We start from the raw sequence: 22,271 nt of genomic DNA, 5'->3' as shown, positions 1-22,271 counted from the left end.
AGTGAAATAATATATAGGCCAGTTGGAGTGCCTGCAGTGCACACCAAATCCTGAGAAATTGCGCTACGCGAGTTGCGTATTGCGGGTCCGTGCGTCCAGGGGTTGGTGAGGACTTTTAGTGCTTTCCAAAGTAGAGAAGGACACACGAGCAGAGGAGGGGGGATAGGGGGAAAACTGTTGAGTGATTGGGGATGGTCAGTTGGGGGGAGGTAGGGAGGGAGGGAGGAGGAGAAGGGAAGGCACGGAGACGTAATATGGCGCACAACGTGTGGATATGCGTTCTCACTCTTCCCCTTCGATGTGTATTCGTTGGGTAGGCGAGTGAGGGATGAGAAGTATTGGTGCTGTTCTCCAGTCCCTGCCCACCACGCCGAACATGCACAGAGGCAAGAGAGAGAGACGAGTGGAAATGACAACGAGCGTGAGCACGCATCTCAGATGCCTACTGATCCACAGAAACAATGGAGGGTAGGCGGTGGCGATGTGCACAAGTGGGGAAAGGAGTGACGCAGCAACGCCGCTGTTGGCCTGTGCGTCAGTGCAAGCACACGGGCGGGGTGCATTGATGAAAGGAATTGGGAGAGACCCACCCGCGTGTTGCCACGTGGTCGATGCTACCTCCTAGCGATACACCACCTACGGTGATGAGTCTCTTTCCCTCATTCTCTGACTCCTCGTGAATCGCACTCGCATGCCCGTGCGCCAGATCCTGCTGAATACTATCTTTGGTGGTTGCTGGAGGTGTGTGGGGGTGAGGGAGGGGGGGGAAGGCGAGGGACAGCGATCGAGCATCAGGCGACGCACAAGTAACGCGATCCCAGGCATATCGACCCTTCCTCTTTCCCTCCCTAATGCAGTTGCGTGGGCTGCCGCCGCTCCTGGGCCTCTCTCTCTCTCTCTCGCCCCTCCCCCATTTCACTTCGAACCCCATGCAGCCTTGTCGCTGTGGGCGGCGTGTGCTTGCGTAGGATGCCTGTGATGACGCCGCATCGGTGCAGCGAGCTCACCCTTCCCTCTCTTCTCCGCACATAACCCACTGAAGAGGCCCCCACCCACCCACCACCCCCACATGCAGGCAGGCTAAGAGCGAGTGAGCGACACAAGGCACAAAAAGCTGTGACGATCATGACCATCCGAGAGAGACCACGACGCCGCCACCGCCAGGGCCATCGCACTGCCCCCCTCATATTTTGTAGCCAATTTCGTACCCCTCGTGGACGCATTGCAGAAGGTCCTCTTCACCGTGTCCGTCGCCGGTGTAGCTGTCGCGGCACGAGCCGGCCGTGTAGAGGCTAAAGTCGCCGACCATTTCGCCCCGCACCTTCGCGCCGTCCTTCATCCACTCGTAAATCCACGTGCCATAGGTGATGTTCGGCAGCATGCCAATACACCACACGACGGTGTCGCACGGCACGAAGAGCTTGCGGCTGTCCGGTGGCAGTATGGAGATGTGCACCCCATTGGCGTCAAAGTTCTCGATCATGCCGTGCTTCACCACGGTGCTCTCGTGGTGTTTGATCCACAGCTTCTGCGTCCAGCCCCAACCTCGCGAAAGGTCCGCATCCTTGTCCGCCTTGTTGAAGATGGTGACCACACGGTTGTTGCGCGGCATCCGTTGTTCCGGACTTTCCAGCAAGCTGCCGTCTTCGAGGTTGATGCCCCACTCGTCCAGGTACAGCGAGATCTCGCGCGAGACGCGGGGGTCGTGCAGCAAGAAGGAGGCGACGTCGTGCGAGATGGCGCCGTTGCCGACGATGACGACGCGGCGACCGGCCGTGACGCTGCCGTCCAAGATGCGATGGAAGGGCACGACAAGCGGACACTCGGATGCGCCGGGGAAGACGTGGGACGAGATGCGGCGTGGCACCGAACCGTGTGTCATGACAACAGCGTGGAAAAACTGGTGGTTGCGAGCTACCTCTTCGCGGGTGAATTCAGTGTTGAGGCGCACGTTGATAGAGGACTGCCGCAGCTGCCGCGTCCAGTACTCCAGCACTGCCTGGTAGTTCTCCTTGCCAGGCACTCGCTTCGCAAGGTTCAGCTGGCCACCAATCACGCTCTCCTTCTCGAAAAGTGTGACGTCATGGCCACGGCGCCACAGCGTCAGCGCACACGTCACGCCTGCCGCGCCAGCTCCGACAACAGCGACCGACTTTCGGTACTTGGCAGGCTTCCACCCACGCTGGAGCTCGTAGCCCGTGATGGGGTTCAACGCACACGTGATGCGCTGGTGCTTGTAGAGTCGGTTGATGCAGTGGTTGCACCCGATACACGGGATGCTGTCCTCGCTGCGCCCCGCTGCTGCGTTGGAGATGTACTGCGGGTCCGCGAGAAGCGGCCGCGCCACGCCGACCATGTCGCACACCCCCTTCTCAAGCAGGCTCTCGGAGAGCTGGATCGTGTGCAGACGGTGCGACGCAACCACAGGCACACCCACCGCACCAACCTCCGTCAGCCGCTCCTTCAGCAGCTGACAGGAGCGCGTAAACGCGCCATGTGGCACGTAGGCCGACAGCGTCTGCACTGGCGAGTCGTGCATGCCGACGCTCGTGTTCAAGAGGTCGATGCGGCCGCTCTTGGCAAGTACTTCGGCCACCTGCAGCGTCTCCGCCATCGACGTGCCGCCGGGCTTCAGATCGTGCAGGCACAGCCTCAGTGAGACGACAAAGCGGTCGGGGTTCGCAAGGGAGTTCTTGATGGTCTCGAGCACTCGCACCGTCACCTCGAGTCGGCGCTCCAACGACCCACCAAAGGCGTCGCTCCGCGTGTTTACAGCGGAGGAGAGAAAGTTGTGGAGGAGGCTGCCCTCGCTGACGGGGATCTCGACCCCGTCAAAGCCAGCGTCCTCCGCCAGCCGAGCAAACCGCTCGTACTCGGACACCACGTAGTTCACCATGAAGGCGGGTATCCGGTACGGGTGCGTGTTTCGCACCGGCTGCACCGGCGACGGTGTCGACGTGGCCGACACAAAGTGGCGCTTGCGGGCAGCGCGGCCTGCGTGGAAGGCTTGGGCGAGCACGTAGCCGCCCTCGCTGTGCACAACTCTCGTCACACGCGAGAGCGCTTTGGCGGCATCGAAGGTGCCTAACATCAGCGCATCCTTCTTCCACCGGCCGAGTCTTGAAGTACCGAGGCCGCCAACCACCATCAGTTTCGCGCCGTAGTGCGCCCGTTCGCCAAAGAAGGCGGCCATCGCGGCCATGTGCTCGTCGCTGTACCACTTGAGCTCACTCTCCATGTTGAGGTAAATGGGCTGCATGTAGAAGCGATTCGGCAGCTGAATATGCCGCCCAACCCGAAGTGGTGTGAAGAGCCGTGACGCAGCCGCCGTCGCCGCCACGCTGGTGGTGGCAACCATGGAGGCTGGGGAGGCAAGGGTGGCTGTCATTGGCGTGAAACGGTGAAGGGTGGGGGATAAGGAGGAGAGGGGCCTGGCGATAAGAGAGCGGAGAGGGGAAGAAGCGGTTTGTGCTAGCGCATTGGCGTGTGCTCGTTCGTGTAGATGTAAGGGTGTGTTAATGCCGTAGGAGCGATCCCCTGCTACCTCTGCCGAGCACTTTATGGTCGAGTTGGGGTGTACGATTGAGCAGAAGGGTTGTCGAGCACCAGGTGGACAATGTGCGCGTGCATGTGTGTGTGTGTGTGTGTGCCACGGACGAGGGAGGCCAGACGACCAGAGAAGGAGCGAAAGACGGGTGAAGCTAAGCCAGAGCAGAGGCTGGATGTCGGCGTGGAAAGAAGGGGGGGGGGGGGGGGGGACGAGGCTACCGGCGAGTCAGAAAGGCACCCCGGCATGGCGTTTGTGTGACATGTGAGGCGAGGCGAGTGGGAGGGGGAGGAGGGGGAGGGGGGGCGTGCCATAGAGAAACACGGCGAGAGGGGAAGAGAGAGGGAGGGGAGGGCTCCGACACCCACACCCACACACCCACACCCTCTACCCCTCCCTCTGCTTTGTCCTCCTTGGACCGTCAGTTCCCTTGTAGCGCCCACCCTCTCGCGCGGGAGAAGATGACTTAGCAAAGCGCTGTGGCATAGAGGCAGCGGGGGAAGGGAAATGGGGGCGTTGCTGCTCTACAGCGTCACGTCACATCTTGCTGATTGGGGAGGTTGTTTGCCACTGCTGCTGCGGGGCCTTTTCTACGCGCTGTGATGGCATGGGGCGGACGCTCGCTCCCTCTTCCACCCTCCTCCCTCTGTGTCTCGAGCACACGCGTGTGTCTGTCCCAGTGAGTTTCGGTGGACTTCGCTTTGCCGCCCACGCAAATCAACTCTGTGTCCACAGCCGTCAACGCACTCGCGATGCGGCTTGGGCAACGAGAAGAAGCGGAAGAATGATGGAAAACGCCACAGCAGACATACCGAGAAGAGGAGCGAAGGCAACAATCGATTCAGCACGCCGGCGGCGAAAGAGCACAAACGAGAGGAAAGACACAGCGCGCACCACAGTGGTGCACCATCGCAGATGGCAACGAACGCCCCCCCTCCCACCCCTCCCTCCTCACGCGCGTAGACGCCCACAGGCAGGCAGGCAGGCATACACACCCACCCGCCCACACACACAGAGAGAGAGAGGGGGGAGACGCTGAAAGAGAAAAGGAAGCTTATGGAGACCAGCGAAAGCGACGTAAGGCAAACATGGCCAAATACACAACACGAAGATCGGAGAGGAGGAGGAGGAGAGCAAACCATATAAAAAACACTTCTCGGCGAAAAAGGGGGCAGCCACATTCATGTGCGTGCGTGCGTGCCTATGTGTGGCACACCCTTCTCCTGTCAGCTCCGGTGCGCCCGCTTGCTCATTCCAGCCTCCTCCTCCTCCTCCTCTTCGACCCTTCCCCTCCCCACCCTCCTCACCCGCTCCAGATCAGTCTCACGGCGTACACAGTGAGTGGCATACCAAGGATGACACAGTACACAGCACGAGACGAGATAGAAGGGGGGGGGGGGCAGGCAAGCAAGCGGCCGAGAGGGCGATAGACAGAGAGAGAAAGGAGGTGGGAAGGTGAAAACAACACACGCGCATACAGAGGCACACGTGTCGCATGGACCCCAGCATCATCGTCGCTCGCCAGCCACTGCACATCCACGTACGCACCGCACCTGAGAAAGAGTGAGAGACGGGCACACGAACAACACGATGGACATTGTGGTAAGCGAAGAGAGAAGTGTTCTGCTATTCCTTCAACGCGCCCATTCCATCGCGAGCGCATCAGCACGCATATGCGCACAGCTAAAGGTCACCCATGCCGCTGCTGTACCCCGGCCATGCCAAGCGACCGGGTCGAGCACCACCGCCTGGTGCTGTTCAGCCCCACTGCAACGCTGCTGCATACAGTGCAGCACGGGCCGAGGATTACTCTCGGCACCACTGCAGCACGGCGCAGGCAGAGAAGCACTAGGCGGCTGCGCATAGTCGCTGAATCGACGACACGATGTGTAGTGAGCTTGCACAAGCTTGATCATGGTCGCACGTCTCTTCGCCCCAGCCTGTCCGCCGAACAGCCTGCAGTCCGCCCAGCCGCATACCCGAGGGCAGACTGCAGGCTGCTCGGCTTTTCTGCAAAGAGTAAGGGGAGGAGGAGGGAGGTGGCACTGCTCCCTGAGAGAGAGAGACACGAGAGGACCCAATGGGGCATGAGGCAGCAGAGCGAGAGAGAGAGAGAGACGTGTGGGTGTGATATCGTCCTTCATCCTCTTTTTCTGTGCTTATGCTGAGAGCTCTCGCGGAAAGGGAAGTGCCTGAACGGCTTGCATGAAGTGCTGTTGCTCAGCTGGAAGCGCGCAGGCGGTCACACCGCTTGACGGCCACACATCCATCAGCTGGTGAATCTTGTCGAGGCGCTGGCGACATGTCATGCCTACCGGATTCACCTTCAGCGGGTCTGGTACCTGCATGACGGACGCCGCATTCGGCGCGCCGCACGTCGTTGACGTGTGAGGAACGTTCAGACTGGCAAGCGTTGCCCACGGATCCTCGGCTGAGGCAAGAGTCGCGGACGAAGTAGCAGCAGAAGCTCCGCTGCCAGTGGCGAGGTGGTTTGGCACTGTTGGTAGGTTCGAAGAGGGTACGTTGTAATTCGCCAGCGTCGCCAGCTCATCGTCCGGCAGCCGGGGAAGTTGGTTCACCCATTGCTGCTGCTGCTGCTGGTACGCCGGCGCCCCTACACCGTTTCCTGACACATTGGGGAGCGGGCAGAGGCGGTTACCGAAGCCGCCCGCAGCGCCGTCGTTCGGGTTGGACGTTGTCTTACCATCAAAATATTTGACCCCGTTATCAAAGATCAACGGCGACAGCGCCGGGCCGAGGCCACCCGCCGCGCCACCAGCGCCGCCAGATCGACCGATTTCCTCCACGGCGCACCACTTCTGGAAGAGCACGTCAACGTGCGCATCACGGATGCCGCTGTAGCGAATCTCCAGCTGCACAGTCGATGCATCTACGCAGCCCACCACCTTTCGCCATCCGCACTGGCACGGCAACTTCAGCTCCACACGCGACGACTCAAGGCCGCTTCCGCGCGGAGGCAGCACGGTGAGTTTCACGTCCACATCTGGCGCCGCCAGCGTGTAGTCGTCACGGTTCTTAAGCACCAGGACGTACGTGCCAGCCATGAGCGTGAACTCCTTCGCCATGACCTTCTCCTTCCGCGAGAGGGGGTACGTGCTGCCGTCCTGCAGGTAGAGCGTTTCCTCTGGCTTGTAGCCTTCCTTACTGATGAGGTCGATCTCCTCGAAGGGCACGAGGATGTTGTCTGTCTTCCGAATAATGTTGTAGCACCGTGTAATGTACGCCGTGATCTTGGCAGCGCAGAACTCTGACAGGTTCTTGGAGTACTGTGCGCTCTTGGGATTCGTGTCTGCGAGGGCGGTGTGGCGCACATAGTTGAGGATCTGAAGCCCACGCACGTACTGCTGGTACACCGCGTCGTAGTTCTGCAGCAGTCGGCCAAGCTCGCTGCGGTAGCGACTGTTGCTACTGATGCGGAGCTTGGCCTGATCCACATCGTACTCGCGCTGCTCACACTGGCGCAGTAGGTCAAGGCCCTCCGCCAAGAGCAACTTCTGAGTCATGGTTGATAGTAGTGAGGTGAAGAAAATGAGGATGCAGCTGGCGGCAGTGCCAGTTGAAGAGCAGGGCAATGGGGAGGCAGGAATAACATGGTGAAGGGCACAACGAGGCAGACACAACGAGAGCGGAAAGAAGAGGAAGCCAGGAAGCGGTGAGGTCGAGCATGTACACCCACAGAGAGTCTTCAACGACGGGCTGCGCGCCGGTTTTTCCCTCTGCGTACGTGCACCTGGTCCAGTACAACGCAGGAGAGGGAGAGGGAGAGAGAGAGAGGACGGAGAGGAGAGAGTACGCCCACGCCCTGCAGGAGAGAGCGACGTTCTGTCCAGACACGCCACCATTGCGCTCCGCTTCACTTGACCAACTCGCCTGCTTGCGCACTGCTCCTTCTTCTCTTTCCTTGGGCATCGCGCTTGCGGCTGGGTCGCCGCAGCCGCTCTTCGAAACCACCACTGCCACGATATCCACGAGACCTGCAATAACTCAAGTCAAACTAGCGCCGCACACGCACATCTACACGTCTGCACTCCATCACAGCAGCTTCAGCTGCTTCGTCACCTCGTCTACCAAACTCCTGGGTCCCGGTCCGACGGCCACGACAGTCTTGCTACCGGCCGCCACCTGTGTGCGGCCGGCGTCGCGGACGACGTAGTGAGGCAAGTTCACCTGCCGCGCGTGCTTCGCCAGCGCCATCATGGCAGCTTCATCAGAGCACTGCAGAGCAACCTTGGAAGAGCCGCTGGCGTGCCATGCGTCATACCACTGCACCCACGCAGTGGACACAGGGTTGAGGGCAGGCTGCGGGCTAGTCGCCCCTGCTGACTTGAAGGCCAGGATTTCCTCGATCACCCCCACCGCGGCGTGCGCACACTGTGCGGCAATCTTGCCGTTTCTCATCTTGAGATCCTTTCGCACGACGAGCGCCATCTTCACCGACTCACCCGTAGCGGCGAGGCTGCACATCTGCCGGCACTTCTCCGCCGGCCAGCGGAACAGCGACATCATGAAGCCCTTCATCAGCAAAAGTGACGCAAAAGCGAGCGCAAAGGCGACCCAAAAACCGCCCCAGAAGGGGACTCGCACCGCTGCTGCTAAAGTACCGGCCTCGTCGTCGCTAGCGCCGGAGAAGGCCGCGCGGAGGATGGTGAACACAGTGGGCGAGGAAAGGCGCGTCGCCGCGGCTTCGTAGTCCATGAAGGCGCTTGTGATAAGAGAGAGAGAGACGGGGGAATGAAGGCGCGACGGCACGTCAGCTGGGGAGAGGCTTTTAGAGAGCACCAAGAGGGGATGTTCGTAGCGGCATTCCAGCAACAGTCACCCACACACACGACGTACCCACTTTTTCCGGTATACGGGTTGTGTGGGTGTGAGTGAGTGTGAGTGTAGCGTGCCGCTCAACCAAGTAGTCGCTTGACCGCAACCGCGCGTGTATATCTGCCCTGCGCAGACGGCCGACCGGGGGAGGAGGAGGGAAAGGAGCTGAAGGAAGTGCATCGGAGGTATTAGGCGGGGCCGTGACGCAAAGATGAATAAGAGAGGGGGAGAGAGAGAGAAACAGCGAGGCAGGGTGAGACATGTACGGTAATACCGCTGACGTCGAGGCCTTCCAGGCGAGTGGTAACGGTGGGCGGGGAGGGAGGGGGTTATGATGCGCTCAGATGCACCACTACACCCCGGGAAAAGCAGACAGCCGGCACCCCCACCCCCCCTCCTCCCCCCCCACACACACACACACGCACAGGCGCACACACCTTCAGGGTAGCGCACACCACAGAGGATGGCGGAGGTGGTGGGAGAGAGACACACAAGTGGGAAGAGAAAGAGGAGAGAAACCAAAGGCCGTCCTCAGTGCCCAGCGGGAGTCATGTTTCGCACATCCTTTTGCGCTTCTCTTCCCGCTCCCTCCCCTGCGCGCATGCTTGGCTGCATGCGCGTCTCCGTGCATGGGCGTGGGGAACGGAAAAGAAGAACAGAACAGAAATGTAGAGGTTCCCCATCATTGCGCACGGCAGGGGGAGTGCGGTGTGTACGCGGAGAAGGAGAGTGCAGCCCAGCAGAGTCTCCCCGCTCGCCGATCCAACTCTTTCAAAGCCGATGTCGCACACACACACAGAGAGAGAGAGAGAGAGAGCTTGGGTGTTTCACCCACCTCTCGTCAGTCAAATGCCACCACCACGACGGAGGTGTTGTCGCTGCCGAAGAGGTTGTTAACGACATGCTCCGTTAACCGCCGCGCCGCCGCCTGCACAGCAAACAAACATGGCGCGCTGCCGGCCGTACTCGCCAGCAAATTCGCGGCGTCGTCTTGGTCGTACGAGGCCGCACCGCTGCCATCTGGGGAGCAGAGCAGCCCAGCAGGGTAACAGCAGGCACTCGTACGCCTTTGCTGGTGGCACGGCGACTGTTGCCGCGGCGGTGTACCCTCGAGCGTCTCGCTGAAAAATACCAGCGGCGCCCCGGTTGCACCCGATACCTCTGGACCCGCCCTATCAAGCCCTGGCGATTTCCATGCCCTCATCCTCACGCCATTGGACGCTTCCACTGGCGTGTCGTTACTGTGAATCAAATTCCCCGCAGCCGCTTTGGACTGCTGTTCGGCTGTAAGTAGCTCACGTCGCACAAAGGAAAGCGCGTCCTCGGATGTCATGCGGTCCCAGACGCCGTCGGAGCCGATGATCAACACCTCGCCGCGGTGGACTTCCCACTCGTACACGTCGGCGATGTTGCTTACGGCGTTGCTGGTCAGTGCGACAGCCGATGTCGACGCATACGTAGGCCGCGAGGAGAGCGGCGAGGATGGCGAGAGGGGCGGCAGAGAGCTAGGAGCCAGTATCTGCTGCGAACCTTCTTCTTGTATCGTATGAGCATCCCCCATCCTTTCCGCAGAGTCGGATGGGGGCGATTCCTGTGATAGGGGCGCAGACACCGACTGCGCCTCGCCATCAGTGCATCCCACATTGCTCGCACGCTGCGAGTCCCCCAGCGTAGCTCCGCCACCATCGACGTCGTCGCTCATCAAACTCCGAAGCGTTGTACTCGAGCTTGACGGCCAGCGCAGTTCCCTCATCACGAGGGCGTCCTCGAAGGCATCGCTGCGCCGTGGCGTATTCGCAGGTGGCAACGACCCCGCGACGACCTCAGCGTGTGATGACAACGATGTGACGGCAGCGGCTGCAGCAGAGACCGCGAGCAACGCCGATGACGCACTGGCAGGCATACCCGTCGCGGAGGATTCGGCTGTTGCAGCAGTGGAGTCCCACCACTGCTCCGGCTCAACCTTGTACCGGTAGTCCCCGAGCCCTCGCGTGACGTCGAGGCTGCCGTCTATGCGGTCAAGCTCCACTACGCCGCCGGCAGCCCGAATCCGGGCTGCTTCGGATGGGTAGGTGGAGATGCGGTGGTCAGTGGTTCGGAGCACAACTTCGCCTGTCTGCAGATTGCCGACAATGGCACGGCTATCGCCCAAATTTGCGATGCAGAGTCGATACGTGTCCCCTGCCTGTGCAGCCGGCATCGGTGATGTGGGTGCCTCGCAATGCTCCCCTTGCTTCCATGGTTCTTCCTGCCTTCCAGGTGGGCGAGTGGCGGCAGAGCCATCGCTGTCTGACGGCGCATCACCATTACCCGTGGGCAACAGCGATGTGCCATTCGCCCAGCTGCCCGCCACCTCTCTCGTGTCGCTATGGCACGACGCAGCTGCAGTCGGAAGCTTGAAAAACACTGCCACGCTTGCCGTTGACCCTGCATCGCGACGCTGGACGGAGGGGCCGTGTGCATCGCGATGCAGGACGTTGTACAACGTCAGGTCAAGGTGCACCAGTGCCTGCACAAGGGCAGCGCTCACGATTCGCTGAAACTTCACTGCCTCCATCGGCGCTGCCTCGCGATGGCCACGGAGCTCCTCCGCTACGGGCCCTTCTGGGCGGCAGTCGCAGCTCCCGAGGACTTCCTTCCCCAGCTGCGCGGAGCTGCCTGCACCACGAGACGCACCTCTGCTATCTCGCTGGTCCTGCTCCCACTGCCTCTGATAAGACTTCACGGCGTGCTCGAAGTGTTCCGGAAAGAACTGCGAGGCCAGCGACGCAACAGCGTCGCCGCAGTGACCGTCAAAGACGCCAAAACAAGCAAAGACGACCTCATCTTGCTCACTGGAGATGTGCTGCGTCACCGCTGTTGCGGCGATCGAGTCGTCCTCGGCCCACTGCGTGTGTTCACCCACTGCCCCGGTTGAACTTCGGGCACTCGCTCCGCTTCCCTCTCGAGCTGACGCAGGTGCCGTATGCGCAGCCTCAGTGCTCGGCACTGCGATGGCGCTACTACGCATGCGCACCGGTAGGTTGGCTACCAGCATGACGCTGTCCTCTTGTCTGTTTCGACAGCCACGCAGCGAGCTGAAGGCGCACTGGAACTGCGTAGCAGGAGACACGGCAGACGACGACGTGGGCAACAGTGAGGACACGCCTTCGGCAGAAACGATGGTGACGTCAGTCGGTGCGTCGAGCGTCGCGAACATCTCAGCCTCATCATCACCCTTTGCCAGCGCTGCAGCCACTCCTCCGCCTTCGACCAGAGACTCGCTCATGGCCATGGACGCTGCCAGGAGGGCACCCTGCTCAGGGATGGACGGCACCGGCGAGGGCCGCCGTGGCGACGAGGCGTAAAAGGCAGAGGTTGTTGCTGTGGTGTCAGCAGTGCGGATGGCCACCGTTGGTGTCGTCCAGTCGCCGCCGCGGGGAGAGGATATCGAAAAGGAGCACCAGTGTGCAGGGAGGGCCACCAACGGCGGAGGTGGCACCAGTAGCAGTGCGGATGGCACGTAGACACTGGAGCTACCCACGTCATTACAATCCGCTCCGCCACGCTCGCTGTCAACGCAAGGCGTGGTAGGGGAAGCTTGCTGATGCACTTCAAGAGCAACCCCGGTGGACGTGAGGAGGGCGCTGCTCAAGCTGCCTGAGAAGGGCAATTTCGCATTCACATCGCGCTGCAGCCCACAGAGCTCCGACTCCACCCCGAAGTGCACGAGGCCGTCGCTGTCCGCAGGAACCGCGTACACCGCGTCAGAGCAGCAGGGTCCTCTGCCTCGGTTGCACGTATGCCCAACTCCTCCTTTGCTCCCCAAGTCGCCGACAGCTGTCACTGCTGTGGGGGACGTGCAGAGTGACGGGGACCACAATGACTCGGTCGATGCCTTCATTGCACCGGCCAACGGGCTGCCACGGGGCCGACTAGAAGATGTCCGTGTCAGCATTCGTGCACTGGTCGCCGTTGCGTGCCACAGGCACACATCCTCTTTCCTGCCTGACGAAGTGCACCCCGGCACGCGCTGCGAGAGGAGCGAAAGCGACGCCCGCGGCGGTGGCGTCGAACAAGTTGACACAAAGTCCTCTCCGTCGGCTCCTGCGAGCGACGTGTCTGTTGTCAACGTCGCCTCGTCCGCAACGCACCTACAGGCTATGTCTGTGAAGGAGCCGATCTGCAACAGGGATGAGGCGGTCGTCGCGAAGTGAGCAGGCTGCGCAGGCAACCGCCAGGCGCTACTCGAGTACGATGACGCATCCGTAGGAGAGAGGCGGAAACTGCTGTCGTAGCGGTATGCAGTCATCACAGGTGTGGGGGACCACGATGTGGCTCTGTAGGCATCTCCGCTCTCAGCCTGGCCAAGATGCGTGCATCCCACATGTTCAGCGCGTGTGTAGAATTCTGACCAGCGCGTGGTCAAGGGCGATGCCGAGGCAGAAGTACCGAGTACGCTTGTCGTGGCTGCGGTCGTCAGCAAAGGTAAGTTGCACGTGTCCCCACATCTTCCGGCAATAGCCGCAGCAGCTGGAATGCCAGGGCCGACACTGCCACCACTGGGCTGCAGCGCTGTCGGGGGCGCGAATGCGGTGATGTGCGGCGCGGGGGGACTAAGCAGGTCTCGCGTCCATGGCGCTGCGCCGTTACTGCAGGAGCCGTCACGCTGGCCGTGGTCTGGACGCAGCAACGGAAGTGGTTCGGCCTGCCGCGGCAGCGATGGCGACGACAACGCGTGTGCTGCCGGTGAAACCCGCGACAGGCCCTCTGTGGCGGCGTTTGCCAAAGCAAGAGAGTTACAGGCACAGTCGGGGAGCTGCTGCGGGCGAGGTTCAGGCGGTGGCGTTGCGTCGAGGGAGGCGAGCCTTGGCTGGGGAAGGCCACTGCGAAGCGACAGCGTGGCCGCGTGGTTGCAACTGCTGCGGGGACCGTTGTACACTGGCGCATCGTGAGTCGATGGACTGACGCACCCTCGCCTCAGCCCAGAGACGCCCTCCGACAGGTTAGCTGTGGTGCCCCAGCAGGTGGGGTGGAGAGGCATCGGCTCGGTAACCTCATCTGCCGCATTTCCATCACCTGACGACCGCCATGGTGAACGCTCCCAGTCTTGCAGAGGTGTCACACGCACCGCGCCCCAGGCCCCGTCGCCGGCTACTCTGCCGCTACGCGAGGTCTCCGCCGCATGGGCAAGGGGTGGCGGGAGCCAAGATCCCAAAGCCCGCCCGCCAGCGAGCTCGAGTGAATGGGCGGCGACAGGGAGGGGAGAGGTGCCACACGCATCCCCAGCCCCGACCCCCGGGCAAGCCCGGACCTGACCACGCCATCGCTGCTGCACAACTCTTGCTGAGATCGATACCGGCGACGACACCCGCGACGTTGAAGGGCACGGCACGAGCGAGAAGGATGGCGCGATACTGCTGGGGCATGGGGAGAGGACGATGCGGAACGAGTCGAGTAGGGGTGTGCTACTGGTGGTCGACTGACTGCGCGCGGTTGCCGGTACTACTGCGGCGGTGGAGGCTGGCGCCGCTACGTCGGTAAACGTGGTCGCCGCCGTACCAGACGGCCCGGCGCGCAGCTGTCTGCCGGCGAACACGCCACTGCCGTTATGGTGAGCCTCACTCAGAGCAAGCAATGGTGTGGGCCGCGCCGACTCAGCGGAGGCATCGTTGTCCATGTCGCCGCGGCTTTCGAGCTGCGTGCCCCAAGGTGACAGTCGCGGTGCGACGAGATTGTGCAGCAGCATTACTGATGGCCCATCACTGCTGTTACTGCCTGTCTCCTGCACCGTCCTTCCAGACGACGCCAGCGCTGCTGCGATGTTGTGTTGGCTCCTGCTACTTGCTACCGCCGACTGCCACTCCTTAGCGCGTCCAGTGTGTGGCGCCGCATCATCGTCGATGAGCCCGTGTGACAGCGAGAGTGAGCGGAATACAGGCGCTTGTTTGTGCTCACCAAATTCGAGGTTGTTGACGTCAGCACGTTCGACTGTGTCGCTCCTCGAAACGCTTCCAACTTTGGGAATGTGGATTGCTGACAGCGCGTTGTCGAGCGGCACATCAGGTGACGGCGAGCACGCTGCTGGCTCCTCCACGTGCGCCACGGTGTCCATGCCAGGCAAAGGTGGTACGACTTCGTCGGTGGATGCAGCATCGAGACCCTCATGCGTCGATGACGCACGAGTGAGGAGTTCGAGCAGGTTGATGTATTCGGCTCCTTCAGGGCAACTGCCGTCCTCCCCAGGACTCATTTGCCAACACGGCACATCGGAGGTGCCGGTGTCACGGAGCTGAAAGGGTGCGCTTAGAGTGAGAGGTGAAGAAGACGTAGGGCTCGTGGCAGTTCTTGTCACCGCGATGGAGTCCACCTCAGCAACCCGTGATACCGCGTGAAGGTCACTGCGCTCGCGAACCGGCGCTCCCACTGGCACTAGCTCGTCTGATAGCGGTGCTCCTGTTAGATCGGCCGGCACGTCAATACTGTTCGATGCGAAGCCCCGCACCGTTACCGGCACCGCTGCTGCTGCCGCGTTCACACAGTGCCTGCTCCGTACCTCACCTGGGCTGGCTGAGTCCATTAACTCGGCTTGAACAACACAAGAAGGGCGCCGCTCCGACCTACGTGCACGAGCCTTGGTGGTGGCCGCGGCAGAGACAAATGAGGACGAGGAGGATGCGGACGGCTCGCTGCATCGATATATCGTACTACAGCCTCTACACGCCTCCGCCTCCTGGCAGGGACCCGCAACGCTCCGGACGCCATCACCAGTGTAGGACGTGATTGTCGCCATTTCACAGCCAGCGCGCCAAACCTGCTGCGAATGGGTAACCTGCAGGGTGGCGGTAGTGGTAGCTGTGGTAGAAACGGGCGTCGTCTGCACTAGTGGAGGCGATAGGGGCCTGCACCCACGACTACTACTACTGCTGTCACGGTTACTGTGGTTTGAATTCGGCGCAGGCGTTGCCCAGGTCGAATCACGCGAGAGGCTGCTCGTGCCCGCCAAGAGCTGAGTCGACGGCGTAGGGCTTGAGCCTCGCGCCTCAGAAACGAAGCGCGTTGGAAGTGATGTCGACGACCTCGTCGCACCGGGCGCAGACGTTCCAGAGGCCACGGAGGCTAGTGTGACCTCCTCGCGATCAGCTGTACTGCTGCTAACAACACGGGTCGCTGTACACATGACTGGTGATGCAACAAGCAGCGAAGTCGACGACATGCGCGGCTGATCCATCCCTCATACGCCAGGAGAAAGTGGAGGGGGGAGAGGGTGAGTTAATGAGTTGGTGGATGAGCACGCTCGGTCGGGTGGAAGTTGAGTTGCTCTTAACGATGTGAGTGACGCTGTGTGATTGGCGGTCGTGGTCGAAGTGAGAAATGGCCACGAGTAGATCGCGCAGCGAAGTGAAGAGTGCGATAGAGGAGTGAAGGTAATGAATCGTATCGAGGGGAGTGTGGGAGGCGGGCGTACGCGTCTCCCCGTGTGTGCGTCTCCCTCTCTCTCTCGAAGAGAAGAGAAGAGGAGGGGGGAGGGGAGGAGGGAGGGGTATGAAGAATTGGCGTGGCTGTACGTGCTGGTGTAGCAGGGACGGGATGTGCACATTCTGGGTTGCTGAAGACCCAAGCGTGAACACAAAAAAGGAGCAGCGGTATGTGTGTGTGTGTGTGTGTGCGTGGCCCCGTGCGGTGCCCCCTGAAGCGCGTGCGCAGGCCCACTACGCCGTCCCTCTCAGTCTCCGTTCCCCCTTCCCCTACGGTGCTTTACAAGGAGTCCTCCGGGCCGCCTTCACCGTCAGCGGCTCTCTGTGGAACAGAAAATCACCCGCGAAGCGGAGGCGAGGAAGGTGAAGAACGCGCACAATACGAAAGAGAGCGCGCGCGCAAGACAGCAGCGACTGGGGGTGGACGGTATGAAGTGTGAGTAGCGGAGGTGGCGGTGGAAGTAGAAGGGGGAAGCGAAGAGTTCGTTCTCTGTGACACGGGGGCTGTGAAAGGAATGAGTATCAACGTGCAGGCTGCGGCAAAGCCCCCGCACGCTCAGACCCGCGTGTGTTTCTTGTCTGTTGTTGCCGGTGTGTACGTATGACTCGCCGATGGAACTCGAGAGGGCGAGAATTAGAGAGAGAGGGGGGAGGAGGGGAGAAGAGGAAAGGAGAGGGAAGGAGTGGCAGGGGGACGAGCAAGCGTCGTTTCACTCGTCCCTATCCACTCCGTCTATGGTGGTGGTGATGGTGGTCGGGGGGGAGGGGAGGGGAGGGGAGTTTGTCTACAAAAATGCGCCGTGTAGTACCGGCGGCGGCTGCCTCGGCGTGTGTCATTACGTCGATTGCGGAAGTAAACCAACACGGAAGCGATAAGCGGCAGAGACACGGGCCACCGTTGACACCAAAGGGCCCAGGGCGGGGTGACGTGAGGTGTGTAGGGGTTTCGCGCACGCAAGAGAGAGAGAGAGAGAGGGAAATGTCAGGAGAGGGAAGTGAGAGAAGGAGGATGACGACGAAGACGGCGATGAGGCAAATGTGTTCTCTGGGAAACAGCGAGTTATACACAGTCGGGGACAAGAGGATGCAGAGGGAGGGAGGGGGGGGCAGAGAAAAGCGGAGATCGGCTTCGCTGTCTTCCTCGCTTCCCTTGACACTACATCGGACCTGACAGCCCCAATACCTCAGCAGGTCCCTCTCTCTCTTAAGCACTCGCACATGGTCGCTGCTCCGCCCCCTCTTCCCCTCCCGTGAGTGCAAGTGGCGTTTTGTGTGACCTACGCAGGGCTGTCGGTCTGTGCGATGGCGGGTCTTTAAGCCTCTGCCCTTGTGGGCCGTGCGGATGGAGACGAAGGGTCGCTCAAACGCGCATGTGCCCGCACATTCAGCTGATCGTAGAAATCTGCACAGGTGAAAGGGAAGGGGGAGGGAGTGGGCTGTGGCTAAAAAGGCCAGCGAAGGAAATACAGAGAGAACGAGAAATATGGAGAGTGGCTACCTCAAGAGCTGAACGGCTAAGACGTGTATGGCTCCACTGCCTGCCGCCTCGACCGTGGCAACGGTATATCAACACAGTGACTTTGCCTAGCAGCTAACTCTGCATCCAGAGAGAAAGAACGGAGATAAAACCAAACTGACCAACTCCAGTTCCACCGGCCAGCGCCCGCAACCGCTGTCCCAACAGCTCCCGCTTTATCTTCCCCTTGCCCCTTGTGTGTGTCTGTGGGTAGGTGTGTGTGCACGCGCTGGTGCCTTTCGTCTGGGAGCTAGCACGTTCACTTGCCTCATCAGCAGTGCCCCGGTAGCAAGAGAAGCAAACAGAACGGATAGGGGCGCGAAGAAAAGCTCAGCTTCCCCGGCCACCCATCCACGCCAATGCTAAAACGCAACCTCAACGTCACCGGCTTAGCAAGGCTTGCGCGCTCACCACTCCACTTCACTCTCTCACCTGGAGCATAACTCCACCAGACGACGCTGTTGAGCAGCATAATACTTGCCACCGCTAAAGCAGGCAACGAGCCACCATGCACCCTACACGTCAACAGCTCAGGTGTGACCTCCTGGCCTCTCCGCAGAGGCCCAAACACATACGTGCAGACGCTCCAGAGGTATTATGAAGCCGCACGGCTGCGCGCTGCCGGAACGCTTGACGGCGCACCCGTGGCTCGCTGCGCTCAGCAGCGCATGCCCGTCACGTAGCGACTGACGATCGTGTGCTGAATCTGCGTCGTGCCCTCGTAGATGGAGAAGATCTTGCAGTCGCGGTACAGCTTCTCCACCGGGTAGCCGGTGTTGTAGCCGTTGCCGCCAAAGATCTGCACCGCGTTTGCCGCGCACTTCTCCGCAAGGTTGGCCGCCATCATCTTGGCGCACGAAGCGTAGTATGTGTTGCGGCGGCCCTGGTCCGTATCCCAGCCAGCACGGTACGTCATGAGCCGGCACGCCTCCACGCCAGCCGCCATCTCTGCCAGCATGAACGCGACGGCCTGATGCTGCGCAATCGGCTTGCCCATCGTCACGCGCTCGCGAGCGTACCTCGTCGCCTCGTCCGTGGCGCGGCGGGACAGCCCGACGGCGGAGATGGCCACTGAGGAGCGTGTGAAGTCGAACACCCTCATGGCAACCTGGAAGCCCTTGCCGGGCTCGCCCACCACGTTCTCCTCCGGCACCACCACGTTCTCGAACGTGATGCCGCGTGTGTCGCTGCAGCGCTGGCCAAGCATCACCTCCTTCTCCCCGCGCGTCACGCCAGGCGCGTTGGCGTCCACGATGAAGCCGGTGTAGCCGCCCTCGCTGCGCGCCAGCACAAAGTACCAGCTCGCCACGCCGCCGTTCGTGATCCACATCTTCGAGCCGTTGATCACCCACCGGTCACCCTCCTTCCTCGCGGTCGTCTTCAGCCCAGCCACGTCCGACCCGCCCGTCGGCTCCGTCACGCAGTACGCAGCCAGCAGCGGCTCCTCCACCATACGGCCAAGGTACTTCTTCTTCTGCGCGTCCGTGCCGGCGATCAGGAGCGGGGCCTCGGCGAGGTTGTTGCCATCGAACGCAGTCGCCATGCCCGTGCACGCGTAGGCCAGCTCCTCCTGCACAATCAATCCGTCCATCACGCTGGCGCCGAGCCCGCCGTACTTCTCAGGGATGTGCATGTTCGTCAAGCCAAGCTCCCACGCCTGCTTGTACACCTCGTGGGGATACTTCATCGACCGGTCGTACTCCGCCGCCACCGGGATCATCTTATCCTTGGCGAAGCTGCGCGCCGTCTCCTGGTACTGCAGCTGCTGCTCCGTGAGGCCGAACGAGAGGCCGGTCGCGGACTGCGCCGCGGGCATCGACGCGCCGAAGAACACACCCGTGGCCGCCGACCCCGCCATGCGCAGCGGCGTCCCGCACAGCGCCACCATCGCCTTCGCAGTGGAGCGCATGTTTCGGGCAGCCGAGGCGCGAGCACGGCAAGTGGCAGCTGAGCGACAGAACGGGGGAGAGAGGCGGCGATGGGGGCGGGGAGAGGGAGGGGAGATGTGCTGAGCAGCTTCACGGGTGGAGCGCAGAAGAGCGGCGAAGGAAGCCAAGAGACTTTAAGCGTCAAGCTACACCGCCTAGCGACCCGCGGCGAGTGTTCCGGTGAGCTCGGGAAAAGACGCGCCAGATGTACCGGGGAGCCGCGTGGCGTGAAAAAAGTGAAGGCGGAGTCGCCGGCAGTGCTGACGTAGTGGCAAGGCGATGGTCAGGCAGCACCAGCTGTGTGCCGTTGGAGACAGTGCCGCCCTTCGCCTCTCTCGTCTTGTCCCTCCTCTTTCTGCGGCGGATTCGGGTCGAAGGGCGTGTGGTGGGCGAGCGCGAGTGTGAAGGGGCCAAGCGGATGCGGTGGATAGGGGAGGAGAACGGCGACGAAGAGGAGTCGTAGAAGTTAGCCCAGGAATGTGGAAGGAACACAGTGGGAGTGGCCGTGGTGTCGCTCACGGAGGCTCATCATGGGTGTCTTGCCGCTTGTCACACACACGCACACACAGCAAAGACTCAGAGAGCGCTGATCATGACGGCAGGAATGCAAAATGAGGGCGAGTGATCCCGGTGGCCACTCCTTGTCCACGACAGCACGCGCAAGCAAAGAAAGACAAGTCTGGTGCGGGAAGGGGAGAGGAGGAGTGCGTGGTCGTGTCGCTGCATGACATGCATCAGAGCTCCACCTCCGCCGTAGCCACCAAGAAGGGAATGAGCAGCGTGGCACACATCTGCCGCAGCGCCAGCTCCGAGGCGGCGGTCATCTGCACGCGGCCGGTGCGGTGAATGACGCACGTGACATGCTCCACCGCCACTGTCGCCGCCTCTCTCTTCGTCCCCGATGTTCTGAACGCCGCAGCCCCGCGCCCGCGCTTTTCGGGCACAGCCTTGGTGACGGACCTGTCGTCGTAGCGCACCACGGAGTGGCCCACATCATGCTCGGGCAACAGCGACATGCTGTCACGACCGCCACCCGAGGTCAAAACAGTACGGCACGCCTCGCTCTCTGCCTTCCCATCGCCCGGCGCCCTGCTCGCTGGCAGCGCGGGCTCGTCAGGCGAGTTCTGATCCGTCGACCTCCGCACGCTCTCCAATCCATACGGCGCCGTTGACTCGGCAATGAAGGTCGACTCGATGAAGAAGTTTGCCGCGCTCGCCTCGGTCACCCAGGCGTTGTCACTTTTGCATTCTGTGCTCTCCGCAGCAGGGCCAGGCGGAGGGCCTAAGTCAGGCGGCGGTTGCGTCGCTGCCGTCGACCTCCCCACCAACCCTCGAGCGAGCAGCGGGTGTCCTGCTAGCGGCACCGTCAGCGGCGGCGGTGTTGCAGAGAGGGGCAGCGATGATGACGGTGAGGTGGTCGTTCGCCAGTTCAGTAGGATTTGAAGACTGTTCTGGGTGGCCTGACGGCGCAGCTTGAAGGAAACGACGTGGTGTGCCAGCAACGCGCGTCGGCGCTGCAGGAAGTGCACGAACTTCGAGGCAGCAGCCGGAGATGCGTCCGCATACGCAGCGCAGGTCCAGAAGCCTGTCATCTCGTGGGGACGGCTCTCCGCTGGGATGCCTTCATTGACGGCATCGTCGTTAAGTCCGGACCGCTGCAGACAAACGGCCTGCAATGGCGCCCCACCGAGGCCCCCAAACAAGGGCTTCCCTAAATTGGCAGCAGCAGCGGACACGGTGCCTCCCCCACTGGGGGCAATGCGATTGAGGTCGCCTGCACCGACGCCGCGGTCATCGGCCTGCACGTCGAGGTACCACCGCCACCACTCCATCGGCGCATCACCACGAACGTTTACACTCGCGCGTCGCACCGGCACACGAGGTACTGCGCCGGCGTCCCGATCCCCTTTGGCCACATCGACGCCGCCGCCGTCCTCACTGCGAAGGGATCCGGAGGCTGGCGTGAAGAGAGCGGCGCGCAAGCCAGCGATCTCGTCCCAGCGCGGGGTCGCCACCGCTTGCACAAAGTCAATCGTGCACGACTCCGTGCAGGGCATCGATGGAGTCAAGGCGAGCGTTGACCGATCATGGCCCGCCTTGTCAGCTGCCAGGGCCCTTGTTCTAGCAGCAGTCGACGAAGACCCACAGGCAGATTTGCGGCTGCGTTGATTGTTCGTCCTCGCATCCCCAGCCAGCGTGGTTGTCCGCGGCATGCCGTTGCTAGGTAGCCCCATCTCAGCCCTTAGTACAGCAGAGTAGGGACGTCGCTCACAGACCTCGTCTTCGTCTTCGTCCTCCACTATGCTCATTAGGGAGTCGTCCAGGACTGCCCGCAGCAACTGTGATTCCTCCCGCGCTGCCCTGCGGACCGCTAACGGCTTGCAGGCCTCTTGCAGTACGCCGCGGACGCGACGCGCGAGCACCTCCGTTGCCGCCACACTTCCGTGTGTCGTCATGCGCACTACCCCGGATGCCAGCACGCACACCACCGGGCCGCGGTAGAGCGTAGTGCCGACGACACACGGAGGTAGCCGCAGCACGCAGTGACTCGCAGCACCCGTTGAGCCGCGGTGAAGCTCCACGTTCCAAGCACGCGCCGCCAGCAGAACAAGATCCGGAAGGTGCAGCGACGCACCACGATCAAGCCCACACAACGATGACGATGACGTGGTCAACGACGCAGACGATAAAGCACTGCCGTAACCCACGAACGCGTATGCGCCTGTGAGGCCCAACCTCTCTGCCGGTGGCACCGGCGTGCCGGACGATGTGAGGTTCACTCTCGAGCCGGTCGGTGTCACCGCTGCAGTCCTTTCCGTTTCATCACGGTATGTCGCACTACTGCAGGCACAGCGACGGCCGTCTTCGGTGTCCTCCTCATCGCTTGAAGAAGACACGACAGCGCCGTAGTCATCACGGCCATCATCGTAGAGACTCGGAAGGATGAAGGCGAAGCGGCTAATGATGGTGCCCAGTTTCACCTCCAT

At 61.8% G+C, this 22,271-nt stretch overlaps 6 protein-coding genes across 6 annotated transcripts, besides 1 other annotated feature; all 6 read right to left on the bottom strand.

Annotated features, from left to right (window-relative positions):
* Nucleotides 1–1,183: 1,183 nt before the first annotated feature.
* Nucleotides 1,184–3,388, bottom strand: LPMP_060900 (2,4-dienoyl-coa reductase-like protein; the record flags this gene model as incomplete). Its single annotated transcript, XM_010705669.1, has 1 exon — nucleotides 1,184–3,388. One exon carries the CDS (start codon nucleotides 3,386–3,388, stop codon nucleotides 1,184–1,186), a length of 2,205 nt encoding a protein of 734 aa, XP_010703971.1.
* Nucleotides 3,389–5,234: 1,846 nt separating this feature from the next.
* Nucleotides 5,235–5,546: a repeat region.
* Nucleotides 5,547–5,706: 160 nt separating this feature from the next.
* LPMP_060890 (hypothetical protein) lies at nucleotides 5,707–7,071 on the bottom strand (the record flags this gene model as incomplete). The annotated part of the gene is made up of 1 exon (XM_010705668.1): nucleotides 5,707–7,071. One exon carries the CDS (start codon nucleotides 7,069–7,071, stop codon nucleotides 5,707–5,709), a length of 1,365 nt encoding a protein of 454 aa, XP_010703970.1.
* A 529-nt stretch (nucleotides 7,072–7,600) lies between these two features.
* On the bottom strand, nucleotides 7,601–8,263 carry LPMP_060880 (aminoacyl-tRNA hydrolase, putative; the record flags this gene model as incomplete). The annotated part of the gene is made up of 1 exon (XM_010705667.1): nucleotides 7,601–8,263. One exon carries the CDS (start codon nucleotides 8,261–8,263, stop codon nucleotides 7,601–7,603), a length of 663 nt encoding a protein of 220 aa, XP_010703969.1.
* Nucleotides 8,264–9,224: 961 nt separating this feature from the next.
* Nucleotides 9,225–15,593, bottom strand: LPMP_060870 (protein phosphatase, putative; the record flags this gene model as incomplete). Its single annotated transcript, XM_010705666.1, has 1 exon — nucleotides 9,225–15,593. The coding sequence occupies one exon, from the start codon at nucleotides 15,591–15,593 to the stop codon at nucleotides 9,225–9,227; it is 6,369 nt and encodes a 2,122-aa protein (XP_010703968.1).
* Nucleotides 15,594–18,014: 2,421 nt separating this feature from the next.
* On the bottom strand, nucleotides 18,015–19,265 carry LPMP_060860 (acyl-coenzyme a dehydrogenase, putative; the record flags this gene model as incomplete). Its single annotated transcript, XM_010705665.1, has 1 exon — nucleotides 18,015–19,265. The coding sequence occupies one exon, from the start codon at nucleotides 19,263–19,265 to the stop codon at nucleotides 18,015–18,017; it is 1,251 nt and encodes a 416-aa protein (XP_010703967.1).
* Nucleotides 19,266–20,018: 753 nt separating this feature from the next.
* Nucleotides 20,019–22,271, bottom strand: LPMP_060850 (hypothetical protein; the record flags this gene model as incomplete). The annotated part of the gene is made up of 1 exon (XM_010705664.1): nucleotides 20,019–22,271. One exon carries the CDS (start codon nucleotides 22,269–22,271, stop codon nucleotides 20,019–20,021), a length of 2,253 nt encoding a protein of 750 aa, XP_010703966.1.

Source organism: Leishmania panamensis (assembly GCF_000755165.1).
Source record: "Leishmania panamensis strain MHOM/PA/94/PSC-1 chromosome 6 sequence".
NCBI classification, from domain to species: Eukaryota; Euglenozoa; class Kinetoplastea; order Trypanosomatida; family Trypanosomatidae; genus Leishmania; species Leishmania panamensis.
The sequence above is the reverse complement of the archived record's forward strand: the minus strand, read 5'-3'. Positions and strand labels throughout refer to the sequence as shown.